General features: G+C 58.2%; 1 protein-coding gene across 1 annotated transcript in view; it reads left to right on the forward strand.

Annotated features, from left to right (window-relative positions):
- Ubash3a (ubiquitin associated and SH3 domain containing A) overlaps positions 1–13,493 on the forward strand; it is a 31,719-nt gene extending 18,226 nt beyond the window's left edge. Inside the window, exons 8-14 of the mRNA XM_004842439.4 lie at positions 5,015–5,120; positions 5,490–5,612; positions 7,468–7,560; positions 10,452–10,596; positions 10,997–11,103; positions 11,705–11,814; positions 12,555–13,493. Coding sequence (XP_004842496.2) covers positions 5,015–5,120; positions 5,490–5,612; positions 7,468–7,560; positions 10,452–10,596; positions 10,997–11,103; positions 11,705–11,814; positions 12,555–12,692 — 822 coding nt within the window. The 3' untranslated portion in view covers positions 12,693–13,493. The remainder of the gene's footprint in view (positions 1–5,014; positions 5,121–5,489; positions 5,613–7,467; positions 7,561–10,451; positions 10,597–10,996; positions 11,104–11,704; positions 11,815–12,554) is intronic.
- Positions 13,494–18,625: the final 5,132 nt, after the last annotated feature.

The raw sequence follows: 18,625 nt of genomic DNA on the forward strand, positions 1-18,625 counted from the left end.
GGGTTCCCGGGCACAGCAAGGGCACCTTGAGCCTGGCACCCACATGGACACGTCCCGGAGCACAGGGTGCAGGGGGACAGCTGGCCATACCACGTAGTCCCTGAGGCTGTCTGGCATCTGCCTGACCGGAAGTTTGGGCTTCTTTACAAGTAGCCCCTGGGTCCAGCACCAGCAGCTGGCCCTTGGGTGGCTGGCACGTGTGTGGAGAGGCCTGTCCGACCCTGCTGTTCCCAAGTCAGCCCCTCCACACCCGCTGTGTGGCCAGCATTAGGTTAGGCTCTCTTGTCCCAGCTCTGCCACCCACTCATGTCGCAGTCTGCAAGTGGGGCTTACCAAGGAGAGGACCTTGGTGGGGTGCAGGGAGCAGATGTTGGGAGCTTTGGAGGAGCCATGAGGGTGTCACTGCCAGAGGCCAGGGCCACCGCGGTGTGGCTCGTCCCTGAGTCCCAGAGCCAAGACCAGAACTGGCCCATAAATCTCATTTTTGAACAGCACAGTGACCAGATGAAAGCTCCCCTCTTTGAAGGGCTGCATTGTGTCCCCAAAATCCATATACGGAAGCTCTGGCCCCAACCCGTCCAACTGTGACAGCTTTTGGAGACCTGGCTTTTACTGAAGCGAGTGAGGTGAAGTGAGCCCCTTAGCACGGGCCCTCACCCACCCTGGCTGTGTCCCTGGAGGAAAAGACAGGGACAAGGCACACACTGGAAGGGCCCTGTGAGGACACAGGGAGCAGACACCATCTGCCAGCCAAGGACAAAGGCCTCGGGGGAGCCAGGCCTGCTCACAGCGTGGCTGGACCTGCAGACTCTGCTTGTAAGAAAGCAAATGTCTGCTGTCTCCGCTACTGCCGGCCGTGGGACTCCTACTGGAGCCCTAGCCACTCAGCCAGGGGCCTTCCTTGAGGACTGGTTCACCCACAGGGATCCAGTCAGGAGCTGAGCGGGGGACCCTGGGCCCTGGGAAGGTGGCACGAGTACTCTCCAGCCGGGCCTTCAACCAGGTCTAGGAGAACTGACCAGGGAGCCAGGCACCTGCCGGTCACCAGCAGACTGGAAGGAGCCCCTCTTCCCAGGGTGCCCGGCACCAGTGTTACTGTGTGGGGTCCTGGCAGCCGAGAGCAGCAGCAGGGGCAGTGGTTTCATGGGGGAGGAAAGACAGGACCCTCCCCAGGGAGAAGAGCTCCCAGCTCTGGCAGGGCTTGGCATTGGGGGTCTTAGACTTCAGGGTTTGGGGCGGACTGAGGGGTTGGTCTGAGGTGTGGCTCCCACCCTGGGCAGCGGACTCAGCCCCTCCGTGGGGCGGTGGAGCAGGGCTCTCCTCAGAGTGTGCCCTCCCAGGGCAAAGGCCGGGGAGTCAGGAACAGAGGTCCCTCAGGTTCAGCCCGTGTCTACACCGCTGGGGCTTTAAACGGATGAACACAGCACATACACCTCCCGTTAGCTGGGCCTCTCCCTGGTCTGGTTCACCTCTTATGTGCAGCAGGAAAACTGTGGCTGAAATGATGGCCCCACAGACACGAAGCTGTAAGCCCTGGAGCCCTCGGATATGTCCTGACAAGGACTAGGGTCTTTGCAGAAGCCTTGGAGTTAGGGACCTGGAGAGAGAGGTAGTCCTGGGTGGTCCAGAGGGGCCTTAGAGGTCACAATGACCTTACAAGAGAGACCAGAGAGACACACGGAGGAGGTGGCCACGTGTGGACAGACTGGCATGAGGCAGTCATGGGCTGAGGGACACCTGGAGGACGGAGACTCCACTTCAAGGAGGTTAGGTTTGTATCTTGGCTCACGACTTCAGAGGTTCAGTCCATGGCATGGCCTGGTGATTCCATGGCTCTGGGCCTTTCCTGAGGAAGAACAAGATGGCGGAGGATAAGAGGAGGAAAGCTGCTCACCTCATGGCAGCCAGGAAGTGGAGAGGACGAGAAGGCCAGACAAGAAGGAGCCTGGGACCAGCTATAATCCCCAAGATCACCCTCCCATGACACCCACCCCCTTCAGCTAGTCCTCACCTCTTCTTTCTACCAACTCCCAATAATACCATCAAATTAAGATCCCCCTGCCCACAGTACTGGAGATTGAACCCAGGGCCTTTGCACTGTTTCCAGCCCTTTATTTTTCATTTTGAGTCAGGATCTCCTTTCATCACTAAGTTGCCCACCAAGTTGCTGAGTTCGAATTCACAATCCTCCTGCCTCAGCCTCCCAGAGCACTGGGATCGCAGGCATGCCAGTTATGATCTCACCAGTGGATTAATCCACTGCTCAAGTTACAGCTTTCATGATCCAATCCATTCCCCAGAGCCCATCAGCACCCACGCCGTTAACACAGGAGAGTTTTGGGAGAACGCACTGGACTCCCTCCTTAACGGAGCCTCTGTGGGGACCCCAGCCCTGCTGACCTCGGCTTTGGATATCTGGCCTGCGAACTGTGGGAGGAAATATTCCTATTACTGTGTGTCCCCAGTTTGGGGTGCCTTGGTACAGAGCCCCAGGACATGAACACAGCCCTTTAGCCCCAGAGAGCTGGTTTGGCCCCACCTCGCTCCACAGACTCTAGAGCAGCGATGGGGAAGCATTCAGAGCTTTCAGGGATGCCATCAGCCCACCGTAGCATGGGTGCCAGAGGTTCACCACCACTGCTCTAGACTAACCAGCACTGCCAACACAGCACTGCTGCTAGGCAGGCTGAGTCCTGGGCCCCTGCAGGGCATGGGGCATGCCAGCTCCTTGTAGATCGGATTGCGGGGACAGGAAATGCTAGTGCATCTTCTCAAGGGGCGACGTGTCAGGATGGGTGAGCCCCGCACAACCGCGCCTTGCAATGGGAAGACAGCAAGGCAAGGGTCCCCTCAGAGCTGTGCCCTGGGCACCCACAATATTCACCAGAGACATGGCCGCAATACTCACCAGCCCTGCTCAAAGCTCAAGCCCTCAGAAAGTGCACGCATGCAGACTCAAAGCGTCCTCCGTGCTCACAGACATCAGGACTTCTGCACCTGCTGCAGGTAGTCTGAGTCACCTAGAAGTCTGGTCCCGGAGCAGCTAGAATGGCATTTGTCCAGCTCGGCCTGGAGTCTGGAGGCCTCGAGAGCTGTCCGTGGTGCTGAGCCCAGGAGCGCAGGGAGCCCGTACACCTTCTCTGCTCTGTTCTCTGGGCCTCTCCTTTCCATCAATCCTTTCCAGCTGCTTTCCAACCTGGGGGACACTAGGGAGGGCTCTGCCTGCTGCTCCATTTCTGTCCACAGAACCAAGAGCCAACTGGTGTGATCCGCAGCCTGACTGGGTGGTAAATCGGCTGCTCTTGGGGGAAGGGGCCTGCTGGAGGCTGAAGGCACTGCATTTTCGCTTTGGGACTTAGGATCAGTCAGAAAGCAGTGGGAGGCTGCTGCAGGGGGTTATGCTGAGGAAGAGTACGTCTCCTCAGCTCTGCACCTGCTCGGCAGCAAGATGCCCCAAACCTTAGCCCTCACGTTTGATCCCCGGAGCTGTGTTGCCAAAGCTAGAACAGAGGAGGGGAATGGACACTGGGCTGCTCCCTGTGAGGCCACCCTGCCCTGCTCATCCTGACGACCTCGGCTGGAGCATGGCCAAGTCCTGTCCTCCCCAGGAGCTCCCCGACGCCTCCAGTGGTGGGCACTGTCCATTCTGTCCTGGTCCTCTCCACGAAGCATCTTTCTGTGTTTTTCCCTCACCTCTGAGGAGGTCTTTGGCTCCTGAGGGAGAGCCGTGGCTGCCACGTGGCCCCAATCTGTCATCTCTCTCCTGGAGCTGTCATGGGGACAGCAATGGCCTGAGTCTCCTGGGCAGTATCAGGGGGCCTGTGTTGAGGTGGGGGTCCCCACTTGGCCCCCAGATGTCTGGGCCTGGGGCTGGGAGGTCAGTGTGGGTGACATTGGTGGCCCTGTGGTGCCCTGCAGGGTGACAGTGGGTCCCCGTGCCTCCCCTGAGGGTGCCAGCCTGTACCTAAGGCTTCTGCAGCAAGCAGCTGTCCTGGTGTCCTCTGGCTATCTCAGTCTTCAGTGCCCTCATCTCTGGCAAACCCACCCTCAGGCTGAGGAGAAATAGACCACAGCCAGCCCTCCCATCCACACCTTCTGTACCCATCAAGCCAAACCAGTGTGGATTGAAAAGATGCAAAAAACTCCACCTTGTGGCAGTCACCCTTCCATTGCTGTGACAAAATGCCTGAGATAATCAACTTTAAAAGGAAAAAAGTGTGCACCAGATCATGGTTTTAGAAGTCTGAGGCCAGCAGATTGTTTGGCTGGGTTTCTCTGAGTCTATGGTGGCAGAGGACACCGTGGTGACAGCCAGGAATCCCAGGAAGAGAAAGATGTGGGGGAGGAGAGGAGAGGAAGGGCAGGTCCTCTGGCCCCTTCAAGGCCACGCCCCCAGTGACCTCACTTCCTCCCACAGGCTCCTCCCTCCTAAAGGCTCTGTCCCCTCCCAGGAGCACCCCAGGCTGGGGACCAAGCGTTCAGCACATGACCTTTGGGACATTCAGGATCCAGACCCTGGCACACCTGTACTGGCATGAGGGGCTTTGTTCTTGTCACTGTTCCCTGAACAATGCAGGGCAACAACCATTTATATAGAGTGCACAAAGAGTTAGGTGTAACAAGTCAACTAGAGGGGGTCTGAAGCAGAAGAGGGGGTGTGTGGTGCTGTGCCAAGCTGTTTCATGTCAGGGGCAGTCCTGGAAGAGGAAGACCGTGCATAAAAGAGACAAAAGTTGGTGCATACATGGCTGGGCAGGGAGGCAGGAGCATACACTGAGGACACAAGGGCAGAGGGAGGCCTGCAGTAGGACGTCTCTGTGGAGGTGCGCAGACTGGGAAGCGAGCAGTTGCCGGGTGACGGTGTGAGCCACTTCCCTTTTGTGTTCCGAGTGTCTGGCTCCCGGTCCTGGTCACTGTAGTGGCTGGGTCACGGTGGCCCATCTCCAGGCCAGCTGCCCACGACGCGGAGGCCGGGCGAGCCTGATTCATCCCGAAGTGGCTCCGCTTCCCGCAGGCCAGGGTCGCGATGGCGAGGAGGAGCGTGCTGGTGGTGCGCCACGGGGAGCGAGTGGACCGGGTGTTCGGGAAGAGCTGGCTGCAGCAGTGCTCCACGCTGGACGGTAGGCGGGGCGGGCTGTGGTGAGCCAGAGCCGCAGGTCCCAGAACGAGGGCTCGGCTCCAGGTCTGAGGGGCCCTCGACCCTGCGGGCTCCACCCTCTAGAATGGCCGCGGCCCTGTGGCTGCTGGACCACAGGAGCGTCGGGATCCTGGGGAGGCACTCGGGGACTGCCACGAGGCTGCAGGACAGGGCCTCGTGGTCCCTGGGGCTGTGCATTGGAGGAGGCGCGTCCTGCAAGGCAGAGCAGCCTCAGCTCTCCGGGCCCAGCCCACGCCCCGCAGCACGTCCCAGACACCGCGCTGGGGATCTCGTCTCGGGGAGCGTGGTGGGGCCCACGTGCCGGGGTGTCTGACGCTCACCTCTGCTTTAGGGAAATACTACAGGCCAGATCTGAACTTTCCCCGCTGTCTGCCCAGCCGGAGCGGCGGACTCAAGGATTTTGAGCACGACCCGCCCTTATCGTCCTGTGGAACTTTCCAGGCCAGACTCGCAGGTCTGTGGGGCCATCTAGCGGCAAGGGACAGGGACCGCGGTTTTCTGGGGAGCCACCTGTCCTTTGCCTTCCTGTGAGCGCTCGGGCCACAGAGATGCTCCCGAGGTCAGACCAGCAGGAAACGGAAGTGCAGAGGTTTGCTCCAGGAACTGGTGGTTGAGAAAGTGGAGAGGAGGAGAAAAATCCGCAGCCCCTGTGTGTGCACCCTGGGTGCTGCCGCTGCCTGCACGCGTGCGCCTCCCTGCGGGAGCCTCTGCAGCCCAACTTTGTGCCTCAATGCCACGGAGATGCTCGCACCCCTCCCGCCGGGAGCATCTGGGGCCCCTGGGAAAGGTCGCACGCTTCATCCGTGGCCTGGGGCTTCTGTAACAGAGCAGCACCGAGGACGACAGCCATCATCACTGGCGGCTCTGGAGGCTGGCGGCCCCTGACCAAGCTGGCACGAGGCTGACTCCTCAGGGGCTGGGAGGGAAAATCGGGCCCAGCCCCCTCTCCGTGGCCTGGAGACAGCATCTTCTCCGGGTGTCTTCACACTGTCTTCTGTATCTGTCTCGTATAGAAATTTCCACTTTCTGAAAGGCATCCGTGGCCCTGGTGTGGTGGCCCACGCCTGTAATCCCAGTACTCGGGAGGCTGAGGCAGAAGGATTGCCATGAGTTCGAGGCCAGCCTGGAATACGTAGTGAGTTCAAGACCAGGCTGAACTACATAGCGAGATCTTGTCTCACAAAATCAAAATAAATAGTCACCAGTTATATTAGAGCCCACCCTCATTTTAATTTGATTACAGGCGTCCCTTGGTATCCTTGATGGGCCGGTTTCCCCTGGGACACTCAGTGTTCAGATGCTCAAAAGCCCGTCAGGAAAATGGCAGCGCATTTGCCCCTCTCTATACACCAGCACAGGTTGATGTTACAGACTCGACACACCCAGTCCGCTATGTGAAGGGCTTGTTATACCCTGTGGTTTAGGGAATGACAAGGAAAAAGCCTCTTTGTGTTCAGCACAGAATCCAGTTGTATCAAACACTTTTGATCGAGTATTGAATTCTTGGATGTAGGAGGCCAATTGTACCCTAAAACTCTGTTTCCAAACTAGCATACATCTGCAGGTGCAGGGGTTACGACTCCGGCAGATCTGGTTTTGGGGTGGGGGCAAAATTCAGCCCACAGCAGGCTCCCCTGAACCTCGCCAGCTTCTGCGGGGTGTGGCTCTTGTACTGCAGAAACACCCTCTTCCCCCACAGCAAGGCTTCTGATGCCACAGGAAATGTGCTCGGTTTGCCGCTTGGTGCTCCATGAGCCTCAGCTGGCCTGGAGTTCTCTGTCCCCGCTGCTGACAAAGTCCCACACACAAAGCAGTGCCCAGGAGCTCAGCACATCAGGCTGGGCAGGGCAGGGCGGGTTCCCTGGCCAGGGTGCCAGGCCCCAGATCTGGGGATCAGCTAGTGGAGCCCCGTGAGGAGAGCCCAGGACCCCCAGTGCACCCAGACCCTCCTGGCAGGACCCCGGGCCCCTCCTTACTGGCTCCTGAGGTCACCACGTGGGCCCCTCCATCTTTCAAGACGGCGATGGAGACCTTCTCGCATGCCAAATGCCTCCTACTTCTGATCCCTCCAGATCCTTTCCTGGAGGAAATCTCTGCTCCTCATGTATCCACCTGGCTCAGCCAGGGCCCAGGGTCATCACCCTGTGCCCTGTAGCATCTCTATGCTCACGGCACCTGGCGCTCATGGCACAAGCCCACCTGCCCTCAAGGCAGAAGTCTGGGAACCTCTGGGGCCCCTGCCTGCCACAAGGAGCAAGGACCTGTCTAGGGCTGAATCACCAGGGTGTTTCCCGCTTGCTGTTTTCCAGGGGACTCGCTCCTGGACAGTGGCATCAGGATCATGGCCGTCTTCTCCTCACCGGCCCTCGGCTGTGTGCAGACGGCCAAGCACATCCTGGAAGGTCAGTGGGACTCTCCCGACCCTGGGCCGTGACCTCCGGGCTGTTCTCCGCCGGGGGAGGGGGGACGAGGAGACCCAGACAACGGCCCACACCAGTTAGGACCCAGCCTGCAGGAGCCACTGGCAGGAGCAGTAGGAGCGGGCTGAGGGCAGGGCCTGACACGCTGCTCACCTGTGGCTACTCTGCCTGGTGTCTAAACACCCGGAAAGGGGCCTTCAAAACTCAAGAGAGCTAGGAGCTCAGGTCCTGCCTAGACCCAAATGCAGGACTCTCCCCGAGGGCCCACGACAGGAGCTGTCCAGTGTCCTCCAGGCTGGGGTGTGGTGGAGGCTGGGGGCTTTAGAGGATCCACCTGTGGGAAGGGAGTGTGCCGGCATTGGGAGCCAGGTACAGCAGCTGGGAGCGAGGGGGAGGTTGATGCAGGACTGGAGAGCTCAGAGCGGGTGACTCAGGGGTCAGGGAGAGGGGCCAGGGAATGGATGGGGTGGAGAATGCCCGGAAGGGACCCTGGGAGCCCACCTCTGGGTGCCTGGCAGGAGCTGCAACAGAGCTGGGTGGCTGGACTCTGGGTCTCCTACAGCCAGCAGGACAGGGAGCAGGTGGGGGAGTGGACCTAAAGGAGGCCGAGAGAGGTCTGAGTGCCGGGGAGAGAGAGGGGCCTTTGGGGACTGAGGTGTATGCAGGGGTAACAGTGACTGCAGAGTCTAAGCAGGGATGGGGATTCATTGTGGGAGGCTGAGGCAGGAGAATCACAAGTTCACCCAGCCTGGGCAACTTAGCAAGACTGTCTCAAAATAAAAAACAAAAACACAAAAAGGCCTGGGGAGGGAGCTCGGTTCAAAGGCTCTGGGTTCCAGTACCTCAAATGGAAGAAGAAAAGTAAAAGAACAATGCCAGCTTTTAAATCCACCAGGCGAGGACCAGTGAGCCCCAAATACGTGACATTCAGAGCAGCCCGCTGGGCGGTGTGGCCTGCCATGAAGCAGACTTGCAAACTCCCATCCTTGGCTGGAGGGGACAAGGACAGCAAAGTTAGAAACCTGATCCGACATCTGCACAACCCTGCTGAGGTTTGTCTTGAGGATAACCCTTAACACGGTGATGGATGGAGTAACACACACTACCCAGGAAGTAACTACCCCTGGGATCTTAGGGTCAGTATGTTCACAGTTATCCCAACAACTAGAGTAATAAGGTATGACCAAGGCAAAAAACATACACAAATATATAAGAAAAGGTGACAGACCCATGCCTCAGTTTCCTGTCTTCTATCCCTGGCCCTGCTCTGGCCTCACATACCTTGCAATGTGCCGAGATTTTGTTTTTCTTAGTTACTGGGGATTGAACCCAGGGCCTTCCCAGCAAGTTACACTCTCAGCCCTTTATGTACTTTCTATCTTGAGACAGGGACTCACTGAATCATCCAGGCTGGGTTCAGACTTGTGACCCTCCTGCCTCAGCCTCCCGAAGTGCTAGAATTAAAGGTGCAGACCACCACACCTGACTTATTGAGCATTTTCCCTGGTCCATAAGATGTGGTTTTCCGCCACCCTCCAAAATTAGTTTGATTTCTGTCTCCTCTGGCTCCGCACTGCCGAGCCGGGCGGGGCGGGGAGGGCAGTGCTGTGGCCAGCTGCATGCACACCTGGGACTTCCCTCCCTGGCCTTCGTGTCCTACACTGCCGGCTTCTTTACCCGTGATGACCTTGACCACCACCTTTTCCTGGCAGGACAACGTGCACAGAAAGACAGAGGCTGCTGTTGGGGCCAGCCTGTGTGATAAAAAAGTATGACTGAGAGCTCTGAAAATGTTTTTCATAACGTTACTGTCTTGGTCCCAGTTCCTGGTTCTTAACATCTGTGTGCCAATTTGGGGACTCTTGTTTACCTTGTCTTACTTGGGTCTCCTGCACACAAAACAGAAAGTTCTCAAAAATGCCGTCCACCGTGCTGATGCCAGCGTGTTTAACACGGTCTCACCCCGGACTAGCTTTATATCCAGAGCGCCGTTATTACTATTATGGCCCAGAAGGACATAGGTGTATAAATCTCAGGTTAACTCTGGACAGCAAGGATGGCTGGGCTCCCGCCAAGTCCAGCTGCTTCTCAGACTCGCCGGAGAGGCCATTGCTCCTGGGCCTTCTGTAGGTCAGGGCCAGTGCATGGACCATTCACCAAAGCGCCTCACTGGCCGGTGGCCTTCAAGGTGTCCTACACAGGAGGCCTGAGGCCACACTGCAAGCCCCAGACCCTCCTGGAACATCTGAGCACGGCGGATGTGGCCCTGGGCAGGTTGGAGCAAGGAGCCTTCTCAAGTTGGGATCTCTTGTCCAAGTGTGCTCTGGGCAGGAACCTGTTCTGTGGACTTAGGACACATTTGGGGGACACATTTTATTTCCAACCATTGCATTTAATGACATTTTCTACATTTCAAATAAAAACACGAAGGTCTTTTTTTCAGCTCAAAAAGAGACGCCCTTCCCCATAGGTCCTGCAGTCAGGATAGCAAATGCTTGGGACTGTTGAGGATGACAGCTCCCTTCCTCCTTCAGTGCTTGCAGAGGCCCGGCTTAGGCGACTGGGGAGGCTCCCTGACGCCCGCTGTGATGGTCCTGACCCCCAGAGGGTGGGCCCTCGGGTGACAGTTTAGCTGTCGGGTTGTAATGGGGGTCAGGATGAGCCCCAGCCCCGGAGATGTCCGCTCAGGACAGACAGAATGCCCCGCCTCTCGTGGCCCTGCTGGTCCCAGAAATGGCACGGCTGTGCTTAATGCCCTGCCAGTATTCACGGTGTTTGAAAGATATTATTTAGATCTGTGCATAGGTCAGATCTAGCTGGGAAGAGACATGTTTATATGACCACGATAAACACTTGCGTTCACTCCAATCCAGAACTCAAACTGGAGAAGACAATGAAGATAAGAATAGAACCCGGGACCTTCGAGTGGACCCAATGGGAAGCCAGCGAAGCCAGCCCGAGCTTCATGACCTTGGCAGAGCTGAGAGAGGCCGGATTCAATGTGGACCCGGGCTACAGGTAGCGCCCTCAGGTCTCCACCTTTCTCCTTCTTCTTCAAGAAAATGTGTGCTGCTTTCAGAAGATGGGAGGGAGACGGGACAGAGAGGGAGGGACGTGGGGGGCAGGGGCCGGGAAACCCAGGAGGGTGGGAACTCTGCAGCCGCACGACCTACGAGGACGGTGCAGACCCCAGGCCGGGGCTGGCGGGGGCCAGGCTTGGAGGAGCCTGGGCCAGGTGGCTCAGGAGCACATCTGAGTCCTGGCTCAGTGCTGCTGGGCTCCATCCAGACCCAGGCTGGGGCTGAAGCGGGACGGTCGGTCGGGATGAAGTTTCTCCTTCCCAGCCGCCCCAGCCCCAGCCCCAGCCCCAGTCCCCACTGTCCAGGGAGCCAGGGCACAGCCACCCTCCTCTTTCCAGGCCTGCATTCCCCCTCTGCTCCCTCCTGCCGGCCGAGAGCTACACCCAGTACGCGGACCGCTGTGCGCGGAGCATGGAGCGGGTCCTGGGCGCCTGCCCCCCAGAGTGTAAGTCCCGCGTCCTCCGGTGGAGCGGCCTCCGGCTTGGGGTCACCTCTGGGGTGGGAGTTGGCCCAATGTTCCGGCCCCACTTTCCAGCCAGCTGAGGCTCCTGCCCCTGGGGCCGCAGAGCTGGGAGTGCAATTCTGGGGCCTGGGCGACAGTCCCCTCTGCACCCCATCTCTGCCCACAGCACTCAGACAATGGCAACAGAGAGGGCTCAGATCACCCCTTACTCCATCCCCAGCCTGGTGGCCAGGGGCTGCACCCCACACCCTACGTGGAGAGGGGGTGCCTCTGAAAAAGAACACACAAAAGCCAGGGTGAGGGACACGCTATCTGCCGCCAGCCACACCTGGCTCCTGCCATGGGCCTCTCAAGGCAGCTCCACCCCCATAACTTAGGGGGCTGATGAAAGAGGTGCTCTGCCTTGTAACCCCAGCACTCTGGGAGGCCGAGCCAGGAGGATTGTAAGTTCAAGCCCAGCCTGGGCAATTTGATGACCTTAGCTGGACTCTGTCTCAAGATAAAAGATAAAAAGGGCTGGGATGCAGCTCAAAGGCCCCGGGCTCCAGCTGGTCGAGTTGACCTGGAGGTGTTTTGTCCACAGCGGGCACCATCCTCATCGTGAGCCATGGCTCCGCCCTGGACTCCTGCACCCGGCCACTCCTCGGGCTCCCGCCCCGGGACTGCGGAGCCTTCGCCCAGCTGGTGAGAAAGGTGCGTTGGTCCTCACATCTCTGGGGCCCTCGGTCAACTGCATAGAGGCACAGGGCTGTCAGTCGCTCCTGGAGTGCACGCTGGTGTCCAGCCACCCTGGGCCAGCAACCCCCAGCCTCGGCGGGTGTGGACCCCTGCCACTGTGCAGAGGGCAGCCCTGGCAGGGCTGAGGGACTGGCCTATCACCCTCATCTGCACCACAGCATCGGGCTTGGCTCTTCCTCTGGGGACAGGCAGGGGCCTGGGGGGGGGCCCTGGGGGGACAGAAGGGACCTCCCACCTGCTGTGTTACATCCCAGACTGTTGGTGCCATCCGCCAGCCTGGGTGCTAAGCCCTGTGGGTGTGAACGTCTAATGACAGCAATGAAGATGGCGTAGATTTCGGACCATGCTGGCATGGCTGTGTTGAACAACCCAGCTGACCAGGGAATGGTGGCAGGAAGCTCGGGTCACCCCACCTCGCCTGGAGGGCCTCTCCAGGCTGGGCTTGTCCAGGGATCTTATCGCATCGAGCTGTCTGTGGGCCAGTAGCACCTCACCCTTTGTTCCCCAGGGCCCCATTCCCATGGCTGGCAGCAGGGACAGAGGTCTTGATTGGCCTTGATTACAAGACTAAGGTGGCCTGGGAGGGTCACATGCCTGCGAGGCCCAGGAACGCCTGCCAGCTGGCTTTACAACTGACTAGTCCCAAACCGAGCCACTTTGGAGAAACTGGTAAGGGACTTCCCCCTCTGTTCCAGATCCCCGCCCTGGGCATGTGCTTCTGTGAAGAAAACAGAGAGGAAGGGAAGTGGGAGTTGGCCAGCCCACCCGCGAGGACTCTTACACATGGGGCCAATGCGGCATTCAGCTGGAGGAACTGGATCCCGGAGAGCTGAGCCCGTCCCAGGAGGGGCTGACGTTCCTGCCTCGGCTGTGGACCCAGCTGCGCCGTGGGGACACAGAACAGGCGGCAGGGCAGGCGTCACACGGAGACGGCGACGTGGGTACTGAGACCTGCGACAAGAGGCCCAGCCGCGGCCTGGAGGGAGATGAGGACCCAGGAGCCTGGCTTTCAGGAGCGGACGCCCCGTGGACGCACACGCGAGAAGCGTCTGTCCACCTCCGGGTGCTGACTGTCGAGGCCCCAGTCGTTTGTCCCTCTTCTGTTTCAGTCAACACCGAGTTGGGAGGCACTGTACGCCACTGCTGGTCAGAACCCAGAGCCACGGCATCACTGCTCCTGCAACCCGGTCACCAGCCACAGAGGACTCGCGCACTCTCGGAGGCCAGGAGCCCTAGGGCGGGGGCAGGTGGTGGCCCCACCCAGGATCTGGCCAGAGCCCTTTCCTGGCTGCTCCTAACGTTGCAAGGCGCCTGCAATTGCTGGCTCGCAGCCCCTGCACCATCCAGGCCAGCAGCACAGCGACCTCCGCCCTCTGGATTCCTCTCCCGCTGTCCTCTCACATCGCCTCCAGCCTCCCTCGCCCAAGGACCCTCGTGGTGACAGAAATCCAGGGTCCTCACTCATCTCTAGTTCCTTAATGCCACGTGAAGGTCCCTTTCATGTGGTGGCACATGCACCTGTCATCCCAGCACCCTGGGACGTTGAAGCAGGAGGATCACAAGTTTGAGCATTTCTTGGGCAACTTAGTGACTTCGACCTTGTCTCAGAAAAATAAAACAGCTTTTTAAAAAGGGCTGAGGGTGTAGCTCACTGTGAAAGCCTTGGGTTCGATCCAAAAAAAAGAAAAGGCAAAAAATAAAGAAAGAAAGAAAAATTTAAAAAAAGAAAAGGCAGAAAGATGAAAGAAAGAAAGAAAGAAAGAGAGAGAGAGAGAGAAAGACCCTTTTGCCACGGAGGTCACAGTGCGGTCCTAGGGCTTGGGGCTCCCCTGGGGCCCCTCCACAACTCTCCCTTCTCTGCTCCCCCAGGGCTAAGTGTGAGGATTGCAGACACCCTGGCTTTGTGAAGCTCCTTTCCAGCTGCCCATCTTCTCACTCAGATCCAGGGGGGGTGGGGAGACTGCAGACAGGAGCAGAGGGAATCAAGACAAGGCAAGGGCGTGGAGGTGTGACCCCAGCCATGCCTCTGGCTTGGAAGAAGCTGGTCCAGCAGAGGACGGGGGCTCCCTGTGGTGTCCTCCCATCCCCAGAGGCCACTCCTGTCCCCATGGTCCATGCATGGCCCCGGCACCATCACAGAGCAAGGCAGGCAGAACCTGCTCCCAGCGTGTGCTGTGACAGGGTGGCCCTGGTGGCCAGAGGTGACTCTGCACATGCCCAGCAGGTCCTGACTGCAAAATGTGGGGCCCTCAGAGTCTGGGGGATGCGCAGCCTCCCCTGTGTGAGCATGCCCTGCTGGAGCCCTGACAGCCCTTCTCTGTGCTTTATTCAGCTTGAGGTTCCCAGGCCAGTCCAGTGGGTTCTTCCTGCGGCTCTCCTGTCCCAGAAGCCCTGTGCTCCCCATGTGCAGGTCAGCTGGCTGCAGGCTGGAGACCTGGCCTCAGCCCGCCTGTCACCAGGGGCTGCCACGAGGGCCTGGCCGGACTCTGTCTCTCACGTGGGCACCGGGAACAGTGCAGTCTCGGGGAGGCCTCTCCTGCTCTCCCCTCCTGCCTTCGCAGCAGAGGAGGACACAAAGCCCCTGCCAGATGCTGCTTCCCGCTCAGGCTGCAGCCCCAGACCCAGGAGCCTCACACCTAGGAGGTGGGGACGCCGGGGGAGCCAGTGCACCTGGGGCGTCAGGCGGAGGGGTGCAGCTCTCTGTCCTCTGTCTCCTCATGGGAGGTCCGGGGGCAGCCCTGCTTCTGCGGGCCGTGGGGTCTCAGTCGCTCCAGGCTACTGGGACTGGCTCCGCAGGATGGTGGCACAAATGGCCATCGTTTCTTCTCTCTCTTTTTTTTTTTTTTTTGATACCAGGGATCAAACTCAGGACCTTGTGCCTTCGAGGTGCGGTTGCAGCTGAGCTACATCCTGGCCCTCTCTCTGTTTAACAGCCAGGAGTCTGAGGTCCGGGCCGGCTCGGCTGGACTCTGGGTATGGGCTCCTCATCAGGCACAGAAAGCGATAGGGGTCTCAGGTCCCCTTCCTTAGGGTGCTAATCCTGGGTGCAAGGGCCGGCTTTCCCAAGCCCCCTTCCAGGCCATAGGTCTGTCCGTCAGTCCTCTGACCAACCCCACTTGGCCTTGCTTACTGTAACCCTAAAGCGAACGTGGAAGTTCAGTAATGTGCGTCCTTCAAAATCACTCCCAACGAAAGGCCAGAAGACAGGACAAGGTTCATAGACACCCTGAATATACAGACTCCCCAAGGTTTACCATGCAGTCTGAGGGGCCTCTGGAGGACAGGTCCTCAGCCGGGGACTGGAATCCAACCCTGTCTCCTAGAAGCAGGACCTAGGACCCTTTGTTCAGGCCGCGGTCCCCGTGGGCAGGGACCCGAAGCTGCGTGAGCGTCCTGCAGGCCCCGAGCTGCCATAGCACTGCTGTCCAGAGCCTGAGCTGGTCACAGCCATGTCCCTCACAGGGTCCTTCTGGACCGAGCTGCCCACACCATGGGCAGGCGAGACCTGGAGCAATCCCTGGGTTGTACCTTCAAGCGCTGGTGGGGCACACGCCTCACAAGCCTCCTGCAGGGGAGGACGGGATGTAACAACCCATCAGCATTCTCACAGACACTGCACCAGCAAACGCCGCAGGGACAGAGCAGGAACCAAGCAGGACAGGGCCCCACAGGGCAGGGGAGGCCCCGGGGGACAGGGGTGGAAGCGGGGCTCTGGAGCAGACCTTTAGTAGGGGTTCACCTTTGACCACACAAGCAACTGACCCACTCAGAAAATAAAACTAAGCCAAAAGGATGGACAGCAAGCCTGCCGTGAGGCTGCAGACTGACCAGGCCGACCGACCACCGTGTGACCCCGCTGCACCCTCCCCATGCGGACAAAACCTTCCCAGGCACATGCTTCTCCTGAAGCTCCGGTGCTGACCGCTTGGTAGTGGCTGCTGTTCAGAGTTCAACAATGGAGGATGCGGGATTGATTGGCAATGCCTGCTGTGGGCACAAGGGACCAGGTGAGGGCCTTGGCCCTGCAAGCCTCAGTTTCCCACCTGTCAGCACTGCTCCCGCCTCCCAGGGCTGTGCTGAGATGGTGACCTGGTGACTCTGAGGTGCCCTGCGGGGCAGGTGGAGCACAGGAATTTCCATCTGCCCCAGGCTCTCCCAACAGTCTCTTGCCTTGAAGCTCAGAGGCTTCTGGAAAACCACAGCCCTGGAGTCAGAAAAAAACCATGTATTCCTTCACAGAGTGTACTTATGTATTCATTCAACAAACCCCCAGTGACATTCCTCCCTGTGGGGGCCTCACGTTGAGGGATGAGGTTGGCGGGTGGGGAGGTGAGGCTGGGACCCAGGCCCCAGTGGTGGAGTGACGTCTTTGGAGCCACATTTCTGTCAGTGCCCATGGGAGTCCCTAGCATGTAGGTGTATGGTGATGTAGCACACACGCAGCGGAGGTCACGCCTGCCGCAGCGCCCCCTGGCGGCGGGGTGCGCCGTCTCCCGCCTGCCCGCAGTTCCGGCCTCAGACTGCGGGCTCCCGCAGCGGCTGGCTGCCTCCCCGAGGCCCCTCCGCGTGTCCCCAGCCTCCCGGGGCGGGGCGAGGGAGGTCGCGCGGTGCAAGGGTTGCTCTGCCCCACGCAGTGACCCGGCCTCCCGGGGCGTAAGCGTCGCCCTCCACGCCCTCTCCTTGCCTGAAATCCTGTGTTTATGGGACCACACCTGTGCGGGGCTCGGGTCCACTTCCTGTGCTGCACGTGGGAGGGCAGGGAAGCAACATGGGAACCTTGTCCCCCACCTCGGCCATCGTCACTAAGACACAGTCCCTGCCTCCCCTCACAGGCCCGGCTCGGGCCCCTGCCCCTGAGGGCGGACACCCAGAAGGACGCCTCTGTGGAAGCCACACCGCGAGTGTCGCAGGCCCCCAAGGCTGGGATCTCTTCTGGGGGAGCCCTCCCACCCGGATGCCAGGCAGCTGCGGAAACTGCGCTCCGTCGGGGTCCCAGCAGGGGCACGGCCAGGAGTGTGGGGTCCCGCCCTTTCCATGGCCCCGTTGGAACCGGAGACAGAGGCCAGAAAGTTGACTTTAGGAACGTATTTGTCTTTAACTGGATATATGCAAAACATCACATCAACACGTCGTAACAATATAAAAACTTAGTAATGACACTGTTGGGCTGTGAGCCTTTGCCAGCCAGGGTACTTGTTGGCCAGACTGGCCATGCTCCCGGGCAGCCCGTGGGGTGCAGCCTCGTCCTGCCCAGAACCCACTGTGCCACTGTGCCAAGCGCAACTTTACACTGAAAAACGGATGGGAGTCAGCTCGGCCCTCGGCCTCCTAGTGCTCCCTCCTCTTACCCCGTGGCAAGGCCCATCTAGAGACTGGGGAGAGCCCCAGGGATGCCCCGACATTAGCACCTCGGGTTGGCTCAGGGCCACCCAAAGCCAGTTCTAATGCGGCTCTCCTTCCATACATTCTCGGTGCTTTGTTCTTTCTTCCTGCACTCTGGTAATTTCAAATCTTTTTACAAAGCTATGGGAGCACAAATACTATGACCCTCTGTAGTTCAAACAGCCGAGAGCTTGGTGTGGACGACACCCGAGTGCAACAGCTGATTTTAGACACAATCTGATGGTTTCGAACGTGTTTTTTCTTTTTTTCTTTTTTCTTTTTTGGTACTGAGGATCAAACTCAGGACCTTGAACTTGCCAGGCAGGCACTGTGCTGCTAAGCTACATCCCCGCCCGAACACACTTTTTAAAGACAAGAGTATTTCACTTTTCCAAATCTTAATTTCCTTTGTCCACAGGTGTATGTGCTGTGCCTGTGTCACATGTGAGGAGTGTGTGTGCATATACACTGTCTACACACACGCACACACACGTGTGTCCACACAAACCCCCGAAGATCCGCATGCTCTCTCCAAAGTGCAGGCCATCCCTTCCCTCAAAGTCACATTCCACGCCAGTTTTGCTTCCCTTTTGCTCTCAGTAACTTTGGCTACGAATAGGTTGGATGTTATGAGAAGCATAAATGATACAACACAACATAATCATTCCCATCTCAAAGCCAGTGAAGTAACCCACTGGAACACGTCCCTGAAAATTACAATAGTCCCTGTAGGAAAGAAAAAAGAGCAAATTTGGGGAGATTTGGGGGTTTTTTTCCCCTCATTCCCTACTCAAGATGAAGAATAAAAATTGGACTAGATAAATTATTACATCTATCTGTTCAGTCAACACTAAATTGGGCCATTTGAAATGTCTCAACTTAGCGTCCTTATTTTCATTCTAACAACTAACTGTTGATCAGTGCTGAACAAATTCTGATTTTCAGGGCTGGGGATTTAGCCCAGTGGTTCCGGTGCCCACCGTGCAAGTGCAAGGTCCCGAGTTCAATCCCTGGTACCAAAAAAAAAAAATTCTGATTTTCAAACAAGCTGTATTGTCTCATTCACTCTCTAATTTTCTATAAAATGTCTTTTATTTTTTAAAAACTTCCATCCAGGTGTGATGGTGCACATTTGGAATTCCAGCACTTGGGAGGCTGAAGCAGGAGGATCACTGTGACTTTGAGGCCAGCCCAGGCTACAAAGTGAGGTCAAGGCCAGCCTGATGTGCATAGTGAGACCCTGCCTCAAAAACAAACAAATGAAATGCTGTAATTCAAACAAACGGTGAAATTAATACAGCAAAGAGATGTGAGATACTCATTTACAAGGTGAGAAGAGCAACTCTGAGATATGAAAGGGTGAAAAGGGTGGACAAAGTCGATC

This window comes from Heterocephalus glaber, unplaced genomic scaffold (genome assembly GCF_053883595.1).
Source record: "Heterocephalus glaber isolate CG9 unplaced genomic scaffold, H.glaber_assembly_v1.0 deba00000122, whole genome shotgun sequence".
NCBI lineage: Eukaryota > Metazoa > Chordata > Mammalia > Rodentia > Bathyergidae > Heterocephalus > Heterocephalus glaber.